Raw genomic sequence first — 14,014 nt, forward strand, 5'->3', positions numbered from 1 at the left:
TAGAGTCCTACTTCAATCAGGACTCTGGGGTAGAGTCCTGATTTGATCAGGACTCTGAGATAAAATCTCAGAATTTTGAAATTCTTTGATAAAAGTGTAATAGTTTTGGTAGATTGAAAGATTTCTGAAAGATTTATCTCAAAATTGAAATCAGGATCAGAGTCCTGATCCAACTAGGACTCTCTGAACAGAGTCCTGTTTTGACTGAAAATCTGAGTTTCTGACTCATTTTGAAAGATTTGATTGAAAATGGATAAAAATAGTTGTAAAATATTAGAGTCTCAATCCAATTGAAACTCTGAAGAAGAGTCCTGATCCGACTGGACTCTTGAAGAAGAGTCCTGATCCAACTAGGACTCTGAAATTTTGGCCAAAACAGAAGATTTTGAAAGGTTTTCTTCAAAGACAGGTAAAAAGGTAGTGAAAAGTAGAGTTTTGATCCGACTAGGACTCTGGAAAAAGAGTCCTGATCCAACTAGGACTCTGAAGTTTTTAGAGATTTTTGACAAGTAAAGGAATCCAGAAGTTACATCACCTAAATAGGTCTCATCTGAGAATTGGAATCAAGTGAAATTGAGTTTAAAATGAATCCAGATTGTTTTCTGAGAAAATATTTCAAAATATAAAGTCCTGGGGTTGGAAAATGACAGAATGTTGAGTAAAAACCCAGGTTTTGAAATTGATTTTTGAAAGAAAAAGTTTTAAAACTCAAATCTGGATTAAATATTTTGAAAACATGAGTGCTGGATCTCGAAAATGGGATGCAATGACATGCAATGCAATGAAATGATATGCTGAATTCATGCAATGATAAGCAATGACACATGAAATTGATGAATATTGAATGAGGAAAATTTGGGGTGTTTACACTTCTCCAAAATCTTTCTCACCTCAACCGTGGCATCCTCTCCTTGTTGTTCTAAAATATTCTCTACTGTCGCTTTTTAAAGAAAACAAACCCTAAAATGTGAATCATCACTTTTTTTATTATCGAAGCATTGTTTTAAAAAACGTAGTGTCACAATTTATGCTTATAGGAACATTCACAAAAATATGAGGTTCACATTTAAATCTTTAGTAAATTTATGATTTTTTTGTGTAATATTTGCGATGTTTTGACATGTTTTAATTATAGGAAGTTCGTATATACATTTATATGAACTTCATTCTATATATGCAAAGTTAAATTGAACTAGATAACTTCCCAAATACTGAATGAAGTTCATGTATATTTTATACAAATATTGGACAAAGTTTGCATATACCTCCCAAACTTCTTCATCCTTGAAAATATTGATTATTATTTGACTATATTTTATGTAGACTTCCTCATTCTCACAAATATTTATCATTGTTTGCCTATATTTTATTCGGGCTTCATCATCCTCATAAATATTTGTCATTATTCGTCTATATTTTATGTGAACTTTCTCATTATCGCAAGTTTACAATTTTACCTGCTTAATTTATAGCATTTACATAATTCACTTGTTTACATTTACAAAACCTCGTTAATTGTTTAAGGAACATCCTTCAGTTACAAAACATACTTTATAAATCATAGAATATTTAAAAAAATATTAAAATTTAAACTCATAATTTATATAATTAAAGTTTGACAATTTATACAAATTTACATTGATTATTCAAACTAAACTTCTCATAATTGAATTTGCTCATACATTGCATTCATTCTATTAATTCAAAATATGAACATGTTCGTACATTGCATTCAAAATTGAATTTGCTCATACATTGCATTCATTAAAAAAAAAACGTGCTCATATATTACATTCATTCATTCAAAATTTAACTTGTACATATATTGCATTCATTCTAAAAATGAGCATGCTCATACAATCATTCATTCTTTCAAAACTAAACATACTCATACATTATATTCATTTCATTCATTTAAAAAATAAATTTGCTCATGCATTGCATTCATTCATTCAAAACTGAATATGCTCATCTATTGCATTCATTTTATTCATTCAAAAAATAAACATACTCATACATTGCATTCATTCATTCAAAACAGAATATGCTCATACATTGCATTCATTTTACTCATTAAAAAATTGAATATGCTCATACATTGCAATCATTCATTTAAAACCAAGCATTCTCATATATTACATTCATTTTATTCATTAAAAAAATAAGTATGCTCATGTAATCATTCATTCATTAAAAAAATGAGCATGCTCATGCAATCATTCATTAATTCAAAACTGAACATATTCATACATTGCATTAAAAAAAATAAACCTATTGATTGTTCATTGCTTTCATATCCCACCCATATCATATGATCAAACTCTAAACCCAAACATCTTGTGTGAAATTGTACAACTTACATTCTCCTTTATGTTCATTTTCCAAAGAACCCATTAGTAGTTAATTGACAGGAATTAAGAGCTGCAATATAAATGGAGTTTATAGCCATTGTGCATGTGGAACATGATCGAATTTTGACTTCCCAGACATCTTGTGTGGAAATATACAGCTTGAACACATCCTTCATGTTTATTTTTAAAATAACCCAGTGGTAGTTTCCCTAGTTGACAGAAATTAAGAGCTTCAACATAAAAATAGTTAAGGTTGTTGTGCACGTGGAACATAACATGACATATAAACATGTACCTGCATGAAGTTTCATTCTTAGTTTTTGCCTAAGCAGTGCATGTATAATAGGACAAATATACTATAATCATATCTCTAACAATCATATACTATGTCAAGACATACCTAGCATATACATAAAAGACATAAGAGTCATTAGAGTAATTTAATAAAAAACACTAGACAAAAACAAAAAAGCAATTCATTAAACAACTCTTAACAAATACCACATTTTGCAATGCATACGTACTTTATCATACTGTTATTCATGCTTTTGCCTGTTATGACCAATCTCACCATATATACTGCACCTATATGACATAACATCTTTGTGTTTTATTCTCTGTTTCTTCACCTTAAGTTGTCCTACTTTACAAACCACTTTTGGTGGATAGACATGTATAAGAGTTGATGGAGCGATGCGTGAAACATTATGTGTTATCAGAAGGAATGTATGTGCATTATATATAGCTCGATATGATTCAATTGTGAAGAACTTGACGCAGTAGTCCTCTGGTAGCTTGCCCTTATAAAATGCATACAATCACATGAAATTCTGTTAACCTGCCACTCTTCACAAGACATTTTTGCTTATCAAGATCAATATTGTAACTGTGAGATTGATCACAACCATCGTACTGACGTCGATGGCAATGCACTACTTGCACACGTAGTTGTGCTTTTCTTTACTTCTTCTAGTTTTTCTTTTACCTTCGGCACTACAATGCTTGTCATATGCTGCCCGATATTCTTTTTTTTCTCAAAAAATTACATCAACATAAGACTGAGTCTTTCAATAAGAAAAATTAAGAGCTTGTCATATATGACGAGAATCCACAAATTTGAAGCTCTCTGCTATATTAAACGTTAAAAACTCATATCTTTTTGCAGAAAAGTGATTGATAGTCTAATGTTTCAGTTTTATAGCAATAGCAACATAATTGTATGTGGTTTCATTTTGCTTCCAAAATTTTTGAAGAAAATAACTGCACTATCGTCTTGTGACTGCTCCAGTTACACTCCACCGAAGTGCACTGAGTGGTAACCAAGTTTCTTAATTTTTTTTTTGTCAAATGCTTCATGCAATATCCAACATGATATTTAGGCCATGTGTAAGAGACAACATACTTTAGACATTTATGCCTATATGAGATAACTGTAAGTTGTATTCCCTTATTATATTCATCGAAGTGTATGAGTTTTTTCTTTAGATGCTTCAAAAATTACACCCATGAATTCTTTGACTCTTTATCAACAACTACAAAATGCTACAAAGAACATCTCACCACAAGGATCAATACTATGACCAACAACAATATACCCACATATCTTTCTTTTAGGAACATGCCATCTATCATAACAACTCGAGAAGATCCTTTAAAAAATCTATCGATGCTGGAACATAAGGATAAGAATAAGTACTGAAATCAATCTTTTTGATTGATCTTAATGTACCATAATGATCCTCAGTTAGCCTTCATCAAATGATCTTAATAGACGAGAAACATCTTGAAGGACTCTTCAAATGAATTATATAACTCATTAGTTTGTTCCTGTCTACACCATGCTTGTTTATAAGTAACCTTTATACTTCCTTGCGATGAATGTCATTCATGAATTATCTTCAAGTTATCATGTATGTATTTATGAATAACACATGAAATGCACGTGGAGGACAATTTCTACTACAAGGTTGCTCAGTGATCCACCATATGTATACTCACTTTGATATTTCTTCACTTGAAATAATATTTCTCCATGCACCTTTGTACAATGGATCTTCTAAGGGCAATCAACTGTCATTTACGGGGTCTTTTTATATATATGATAGTGACTTTGTTATTGCAACTCTTTAAGAACTTTTTATAGTTATTCTTGACTGCATGATCTTTCAAAAACTCACGATAGTGCTGAATATCATTAAACCTTTTTCTAAAAACAATTTCTTAATCGTTTGAGCTTGTTGTTAGCCACTGAAATTATTCATAATCATTAAGATGTTTGTTACACAAGTTGACATACAAACGGAATGTCTCTGCTTCAATGATTTTTAATTGATCTTAATTGTAGAAAAAATCATAGAATGAGAACCTATTCAACCATGTCTCATAGTATAATCATAAAACAATTATATTGTCCAACACATGTTCGTATAGCTTATACAACATACCAAGGGTTCGACTTTTTAAATGTCATTTGTTTCATGTCATCACTGTCTTCCTCCTCTCCCATCGACATGAAATAGTCATTGCCATCGATATCATCAAATTCTCCATTGTCAATGTGATATCTGCTACCACTAATTGACTATTCGGTTGCATAAATTAAATTAAAATTTATTGTATCCATCGCTTACTTTGCTTTCATGCATTCAACATTCTTACATTTCCAATATTCAAGATTAACCATAAAACTTCACTGGCTCATACTCAAAGTTTTATGAAGTCCATTCAAAATACTGCATAAATTACAAAGTCCAATAACTTGTGTTTAGCTTTGTCATCTATCCGAGAAGGTTGAATGTCATTCAAATTACTGCATAAATTACAAAGTCCAATAACTTGTGTTTAGCTTTGTCATTTATCCGGGAAGGCTGAATGTTATTCAAATTACTGCAATAAAGATCACTAACACCGGTTTACCTATGTGGTTTCATATTATCTACAACGATCCTTTGATTATTTGTTCTTCATTACTTTCACGTCGAACATATATATCTCTAATCGGTTCGGGCAATTGCATGCCCTTTGCGTGCCTAAGTTGAATGTTTGATATGATTGGATGATCGGCAAGGGATTGAGCTCGATAGATGGTGCATCAGATAAATGCACATTTTCTACTCTTTCTTTAGCTTTGTAAAAAACTAAGTAAACACCTCAAAATAACATTGATTTCACACTATCGTCCAACACATCCATTCATATATGACTATTTAGGTTCGAAAAAAAATTATATCGAAGGATCATTGACTTTTCTACATATCCGATTTTATGAGACATCAAAGCTAAAAAAAATTATAGCTATTGGTTTTGGAGATAATTATGGATTTTCAAGTAGGGTAATCAGTGTTGCGGTAGTATATTATAACCATTTCAGAGTTCATCATTAATTGTCCACAACAACCATACAACATATCATTCATCTAATAAAAATAACATGTAAAAAAAGACCATTCATATACATTTTATACATTCAATTAACATAATTACTTACAATAACTACTTTCAAAACCAACTACCCACAATAATCCCCTAACTAATATTCAATTATTGTGCATAGTAAACCCTAACCTCATTACACCAATAAAAAAATATTGAATATTAACTGAAAGATAAACAAAAAAACATAAATCACCTTCAACACAAACAAATATATATTTATGAAAAAATTTGTAAAGATAGTAAATCCTAATCAATAAATTTAGTGATAAATATTAAATAAAACACAAAAAAAATATACAAAAAAACATCCACAACAATAACCAAACACAAATACGCATGAGGCTATTAAATGCTCATATCTACAAAAAAAAGTTTAAAATAAAATATAATAATATGTATATATATTGTTCGTATAAAACTCAACTTTTAACCTAACTCAAGAAGTCGATGAGAAAAATGATATCACAACCTCATCGAAATACAACAAAAAAATTTTCAAGACTCATCGTAAGGAGAGAGAAAATGCTTAGGGTTCTTAAGGAAAAAGAGTTCAAGTTTTTTTTTAGTAATAAATGAAAAAACAAAACTAAAATAAACAAAATCGACTTTATATATAATTCAACAAAACATGCAAAGTTATGAAGTTTGTAGATCTCTTAGAAGAAAATTTGCATATTTGAAAGAAAATTCACATATTTGAAATAATTTTATATAGATGTGCGAACTTAGTTAGGTATTGGCAAAGTTTAAAGATTTGATCTTAAAAAAATGTTTGCAAATATTATTATGCGAACTTAGTGATGTCTATACATACCATAGGAGTTTGTGATACCCAACGAGTAAAATGATATATCGCACAAACTTTGTGAGTTTCACACGTACAAAGGTAAAAAAGTCCTATCAAAGTTAAATATTTCTTTAAAAAGGCTAAAACACCTCTCTTTCCAATAACAATTTCATCCACGAGAAAAGGATGATATATTCAGTACAAGATTTCTTTAAAAGATGGCTAAAGATTCCACTTTCAATTAACAATTTCTATTGATGAACAGTCCGAGAACAATCAGAACACATAACACTGTTTTACAAACAAGTCCGAAACCAACCATGAGAATATCTAACCAGACACAAGCAAGAGAAAAGTACCAATATCTTAAAAGAAGCATAAGTCCTATGTTCTTTCTTTCTTCTGTTTACTGCCCCTTCCCAAATCAGACCCCCACTGTCAACAACTAGAGTATCTATCAACCAGTCAATCTGTGCGTCCTCAATTGCAACAAAGTAGAGATGAGGACAGAACTGATAACGTTAGAAGTCAAACCAAGGCAATGCTGCTCTCACCACCTGGAGGCTTGCGAACACCACCAAGGTAATCTCTTGAAGCAGCTTTTCCATCAGCAAATATGTCACTCCCATTCATCTCCCTCAGCTTTGCCATACTAAGTGGCTTCTCAGCGGATGCTGGGGTGGTTTCCCCTTTGAAAATGTCATTTCCTGTTAGCTCTGCTACTTTCTGATTGTGAATTTTCTTTGCTGTCGTCACAACGTTCTCCTCACAAAACATGAAGTTAGTTTGACCTCCAGCAGGCTGAAACATGTCCAAGAATATGAAGAATATGTCAAGGAAAAGGGGAACCCATTATAAACACAAACAGTATTCTCCATGCACCAACTTCGTAAACAGGTCATATTACCCTCCACATATAAATGTAATGTTATTCCAAACCAAACTGATCCATACACGTGAATTAACATGTTGAGAATAGTGAAGCTTCAGAGGTGTGTACTGAAGGTGCTATTATTAATATCTTGATCCCTTATCCAAAATATAGCTAGTGAAGCAGTCACACAACTAATGCATATACAGTAACCAAATAAAAATTATTAAGCCTGATAATGGGATAATCACCAAAAACATACTCACATTTGACACTTTAACAGAAGTGCGAAGATGCCTTGGAGTTGGCTCAGCTATCTCATTCTTTTCCTTCAGCTCTAAAGTGCGGGCAGCCAATGGTCTGGATGGGATCTCTGGAGGAGGCCCAAAAATGTCATGCCCACTCAATTCTTTAGATTTTAAATCGGATATTTGCTTCTTTATCTTTGCCTCACTTTCGCTCTCTAAAGTCCCACTAAGCTCCTTCTGCTTTGCTACCTCAGTTAGAGAGGTTGGCTTCTTGGGAGACACACTTCCATCGGCACTAAATGAGATCTGGCTGATTGAATTAATAGTTTGCTGAAAGAGGCATACACTGATTGGGTTAGCACAGATCAACTGGTTAAACAGCTACACTAGAGCAGGAATTGTGTTCCCTGTCTACAATAGATAGCATTTAAGTTCTGAACACCGTGGTTCACAGCAAGGAAAACTAATGAACTGCAAGGCTATCACAGATTTAATAATACCAAAAATAATAACATAATAATATGAATAATAAACATCATCTACAGAAGGGAGAAGAAACGGTGCTCTATCCCACAGAAGCATGTGCTGCATATCATGGATCAACATAATTGAAAACTCAAGTATATGTCATGAAGTACAGAAAAAAGAGAGACAGGAAAGGAAGATGCCTTCTTTGTCATGTTTTTAAGCAGCAGCATACTTGTTGAAAATATGCGAACAATCACATCTTACTGGAAAAATAGAACAGGCTAAAGGAAGCATCAATAAGCTTCCTAAAGATGCAATTTGAATGATAGAGAAGCCTAATCAATTTCCAGATTGCCCTAAAATAAGCACTATACTCAAATGAATATTGCTGCAACACTGTTGGATCCAGGTGAGAGAAGACTTTGGATCCAGCTATCTCTACCAGGCCTTCTTGATTTCCAGAGGATTCTATTTTCCAGATCCAGGTAAGGATCCAACCTTGTATGACCAAGGTCCAACCAACTAGGGAAAATTCCTACTTTTGCCTCTATTTGCATGAATAATTGCGGGATTGAGATTAGGCTAAAGTGGATCCCATTCACTGGATGAGAAACATTCAAATTAAATATCCAATTGTAAGCAAAGCGAAATCTAGGACTAACAAATGTTAGACAAAAGTCTTGAGGTTCAAAAAAAAAAAAAATCCAGAAGAAACAATCCAGATAGAGAAAGCCACCCAAGATTTCATATAGTTAAATAATTATCACCCTCAAGTTCCACCTAACCACATCCAGAAAATCAAAGATTTTCCAGTGAGTGAAGTTTTATATTTAAAAAAGCAGCATATACCTGATAAAGTCGTAGGCCAGTTTTATTACTAGGATTTCCTGAGTCTGGAAGATCCTTTTCAGCAGCAAAGATTCCACTGCCAGTTATCTCCTTCATTTTGGAGCCTGAACATGGTTTCCTGAGCAATGAAAAAAAAAGCATCAAATGGAAAAACACAGAAACTACTGCATGCCTAAAAGCAACAATATAATAACTGAAATTAGTTAATCTATAGTCCACTTGTTTTAGTATCAGCAATCAGCAGCTTTTCTAATGGCTCACAGAAAACCCACTGAAAGTATGCAGCCAAGTTTTATAATTAACATTGGATGAGAACTATGTCACAGGGATTCGGCTAGCAGGGTGCCGCACCCTCGTCGACGCGACGCGATGCGGGTGCGAGTGCGTCACCGGGTGCAGTCAACCCGACCCTGGATGTGGTCAACGCACCCAGGGTCATTTTGGTCCAATTTTTCAGACTTAAAGAAAAAAAAATTGCCAAGAAATTTTTTTTTGCCCTATATATCACCGGGATTCTCCAACTAGGTGCCGCACCCGATGTGGTCAACCTGACCCTGGTCATTTATGTCCAACTTTTGGACTTATATATATATATATATATATATATATATATATTGTCACACCCGGGTTTTTTGGAAGTGCCGCATCCCCGCACCCACACCTGCACCCATGTGACATAGGATGAGAATATAGTGAAATTCACAGTTGTAACATGGAAGGTATCATTGACAAGATACACCCATATATAGATATATTTATACACTTATTTATATATAACCCAAATTTAATTCAAACCTGAATCTAGGACTACCTGTACCAGTCTTGAATCTAACACCAATAGGTAAGGGTAAACCAAACTAAAACCATATTCCCATAAAGTTTGGATCTTATTTAGATCTGGCGTCAAATCTGCATCTAGTTCATAAACCCAAATGATACCTGTTGAGTCTGAATATGGTGAAACACCCAAGAGGGGGGGGGGGGGGTTAATTGGGTGATTAACTTTTAATGATTCACGCTAAAAGAAATAAACATTCACGCTAAAAGAAATAAACAGAGGTAGGGAGAAAGAGATAAAGCACAACACCAAATGTATAGAGGTTTGGCCAACCCCGGCCTACGTCCTCTTAGCCACACACTCAATCCACTAAAACTACTAGCTTAGCGGTGCTAGTTGTTGAGCTCCTAGATTGATTTTAATGATTAAAAAACTCTCCAAGGGCTAATATTTGAAAATTAAGTGTGCAGGGATTTGATCTTATTCGTATTATTTATTAAGTTCAAAATGCAGTTAAAAATGCCCCAAAATGTGTTAAAAGATTACTTTGAATCAATAGAGAAATTTGAAAAAATTTAGAGTAAATTTGATAAAGATACATGTTCCTAATGTTGAAGAGTCGACCCTTAAAAAGTCTCATGTTCGTATGAGTCGACCCAAGAAAGGACACAAGCATACTTCTTTTTTAACACTATAAGAGTCGCCCCCCAGCTCTCTTGAATCAACTCTTGAGTAGTAGAGTCGATCTCTGAAGAGCATCTGAGTCGACCCTCAAAGAACTGAGTGAAAACATGGCTCTTGTGCAAGCATGAGTCGACCCCTATAGAGCAGGAGTCGACTCTTAGAAAAGAAGATTTGACTTTCGAAGAACATAATGTAAATAATATATGACGGTGCAACCAAGAGTCGACTCCTATGAAGCAAGAGTCGACTTTCAAAATGCAGTTAAAAATGCCCCAAAATGTTTTAAAAGGTTACTTATAATCGATAGAGAAATTTGAAAAAGTTTGGAGTAAATTTGGCAAAGATACATGTTATTAATGTTGAAGAGTCGACCCTTGAAAAGTCTCATGTTCATATGAGTCGACCCAAGAAAGGACATAAGCATACTTCATTTTGAACCCTTTAAGAGTCAACCCCCAACTCTCTTGAGTAGTAACCCCTAAAGAACATCCCAGTCGACCCTCAAAGAATTGAGTGAAAACATGGTTTTTGTGCAATCATGACTCGACTCCTATAGAGGAGGAGTCGACCCTCGAAGAACAAAATGTAAACATTATGATTGTGCAACCAAGAGTCGACTCCTTGTGATCGTTGCAAAATTTTTTCTTTTTCTTTTTCTCTCTTTCCTCTTCTTTTTCCTTTCCGCCCTTTTTCCTTTTTGAAGGGGAAAAAGAAAGAAAGAAGAGAGAAGAGAAGAGAAAGAAAAGAAACTCTTTGCAAGGTCTCACTTGACCTTTATTTGAAAAAGAATGTTTTAAAAAATTAACTCGCCTCTGTTTTTCGAAAATTTGCGGGAAAAGATGGAGAGACGGGATTCGTTCGTCGGTAAAAGGTTCAAGCGTTCCTGGCGCCTTTATCAGAGGTAATTGAACTAAGGATCAAATTCATGCCTTTTGCTTTGCCTAAATTTGTCTAAATGATTATTCTAAGATCCTAAAATGCACATTGAATCATGCTTGTGCTTATGAAAATGCAAAGATGTATGTTTTTGAGAAATGCCTCAGAAATTTGAGTTTTCCAAGTGATTTTGAAATAAGTTTGAAAAACATCTTTGAAGAAATGGTTCAAAAAGTTGAACTTGATTTAGAAAAATGAGATTTGAATCTATACTTGGGATTTGAAGTGAATTTGAAATTTGAAAAGGAGTTTTGAAATTTGACAGTTGAAATCATAATTGAGATCAAAAAGTTGAAATAGATTAAAATTTGAATTGAAGGAGAATTTGAAAGAAAGTGAAATTTGGAATTTGAAGTGAAATTTAGAAAAATTGGAATTTGAAATAAGATGAATTTTGAGAATAGAAGGATAAATCTGAATTTACAAATGGAAGTTAAAAAATGAATTTAGAAATGAAAACTGCATTTTTGAAAGTTTATCTCAAAAATCACTTGGAATGTTGAAAATTACTTGAAATAATTTGAAAAAGAATGTAATTCTATCCAGAATGATGAATGTTTTGAAAGAATTTAAAGATTGGAATTTAAAAGCATATTTTATTCTTTAATAGAATTGAAACAAGATTAAATCATAATACATTCATGACTATGGTCACAAATATATTATAATATAATCTATATTTGAATTCTAATAAAGAATAAAATAAATTTTTGGTGCCTTTATAGGATTTAAAATGAAATTAACTTTTAATATATCCATGACTATGGCCACAAATATATCTTAAGTTAATTCACATATTAAATTCTGATAAAGGAAGAAAAGAATATTTCAGAAAAATATGATGGAAATCAAATGTTATTCCATAAAAAATAAAAATCCTAAGTATTGTTCACATTTTGACTATGTCCATAAATGTGAATCATTTACTTAGAATTATTTACCTCTTATTAGAAAGGTGCATGTGCCATTCGTGTTTCACCATTCGTGGATTTTTGAAATAAAAGTAAAATTAAAATGAGATGTCACAAGCAATTTATGAGAACTAAATGCTCGTACATTCTGTTCTAAGCTAGAAAGGAAAAAATTCTCATTAATATCTAATTTATTACCGTCCTTAAATTGAAATTAAAATCATAAGATTCTTAATCTAGGAAGAAAAATCAACATCTTCCACAATTTTCCTACAAAAACTGAGTTAGCACCGAGCAAAAGAGATACAAGACATGGAGAGATCGGAAATATTACATTGAAACTTGAAAGGCATATGATCAGGCCTATGTTAATGAAGAAATGTGTGTACAATGCCTAAATGCTATGATTACGCTAAATAAAGAATGCATGTGTGTATGTTCTGTAAAAGTATCTTCAACAAGATACTTTAGTCGATAACACAACAACCTTAAGAATAAATGTGTGAACATACACACCCAAGAACACTTGTGCACAACAAACACAACACACTGAATCACAAATGTGCACTTGCACCCATAAGTTTCATAAACACTAAAGAGGTTGGGCTATAATCCCAAATCCCTTAGCGAAATACAAGAGGAGCTGCCCATATATATAGGGCTTTGGAGGAGGCCTTGGGAGGGGCTCCACATAGTCGTTGGAGCCCCTCCAACGGTCACAAATGTGACCGTTGGAGGGGTCCAACGACTAGTGGGTTGGGCCCCTCCCAATGCATGTACAATGCATTAAATGAAAAAGCAAAAATAAATAAAGAAAAAAAGAAAATACAAAAAACATATTCTTGAAAAAGAATATGTGTAAAATTCCTAAACTACCCTTACTATGACTATATATATTTTATATATATAATTGGTAAATACATATACATATATTATATATATGTATATGTATTACCTTATATATATAAAATATATATACGAAATTACAAGTTTGATTACATAATTTAACACCCCCCCTCAAACTTAGGGCAAGATGACCGATAGTTTGCCAAGAAGGAAGTTGAACCGCGGAGCGCACAAGGCTTTAGTAAAGAAATCTGCCAACTGATATTCGGACGTGACATAAGGAAGATCGATAACTCCTCGGAGATATGCTTCACGAACATAGTGACAGTCCATTTCGATGTGTTTTGTCCGTTCATGAAAGGTGTGGTTCTTTGCAATGTAGATTGCACTTTTGTTGTCGCAACATAGCTTGGTTGGTCCTTCAATTTTGATCCTCATGTCTTCTAGCAGTTGGTGAATCCAAACAATCTTCATAGTAGTAGTGGCCATGGCACGATATTCAGCTTCAGTTGAGGAGAGAGACACCTTTTGTTGCTTCTTGCATCTCCACGAAATTAGTGAGTCTCCTAAGAACACACAAAAACTAGTGGTGGAGTGACGGTTATTTGGATCACCTCCCCATCAGAGTCAGTATAAGCAATCAATTTTAAGTCAGAGGAAGAGGACAGAAAAACTCCCTTATTTAGAGTACCCTTTATGTATCTTACGACCCGTAAGATGGCACTCATGTGAACGGATGTAGGCGCATGCTGAAACTGACTTGCAGTATGGACTGCATGGGATATATCTGGTCTGGTAATACTCAGATACATCAGAGATCCTACAAGCTGTCTGTAGGGTGTAGGATCCA

At 33.3% G+C, this 14,014-nt stretch overlaps 1 protein-coding gene across 1 annotated transcript in view; it reads right to left on the bottom strand.

The window, feature by feature from the left end:
• Positions 1-6,788: 6,788 nt before the first annotated feature.
• Positions 6,789-14,014, bottom strand: part of LOC149816647 (uncharacterized) — a 40,543-nt gene continuing 33,317 nt past the window's right edge. Inside the window, exons 3-5 of the mRNA XM_089987242.1 lie at positions 9,010-9,127; positions 7,711-8,022; positions 6,789-7,374 (exon numbers count right to left, since the gene is read on the bottom strand). Of these exons, the coding sequence (XP_089843368.1) occupies positions 7,102-7,374; positions 7,711-8,022; positions 9,010-9,127 (703 nt within the window). The 3' untranslated portion in view covers positions 6,789-7,101. The remainder of the gene's footprint in view (positions 7,375-7,710; positions 8,023-9,009; positions 9,128-14,014) is intronic.

The sequence above is a fragment of the Nuphar pumila genome, chromosome 14 (genome assembly GCF_984573655.1).
Source record: "Nuphar pumila chromosome 14, dmNupPumi1.hap1.1, whole genome shotgun sequence".
Classification (NCBI taxonomy): domain Eukaryota; kingdom Viridiplantae; phylum Streptophyta; class Magnoliopsida; order Nymphaeales; family Nymphaeaceae; genus Nuphar; species Nuphar pumila.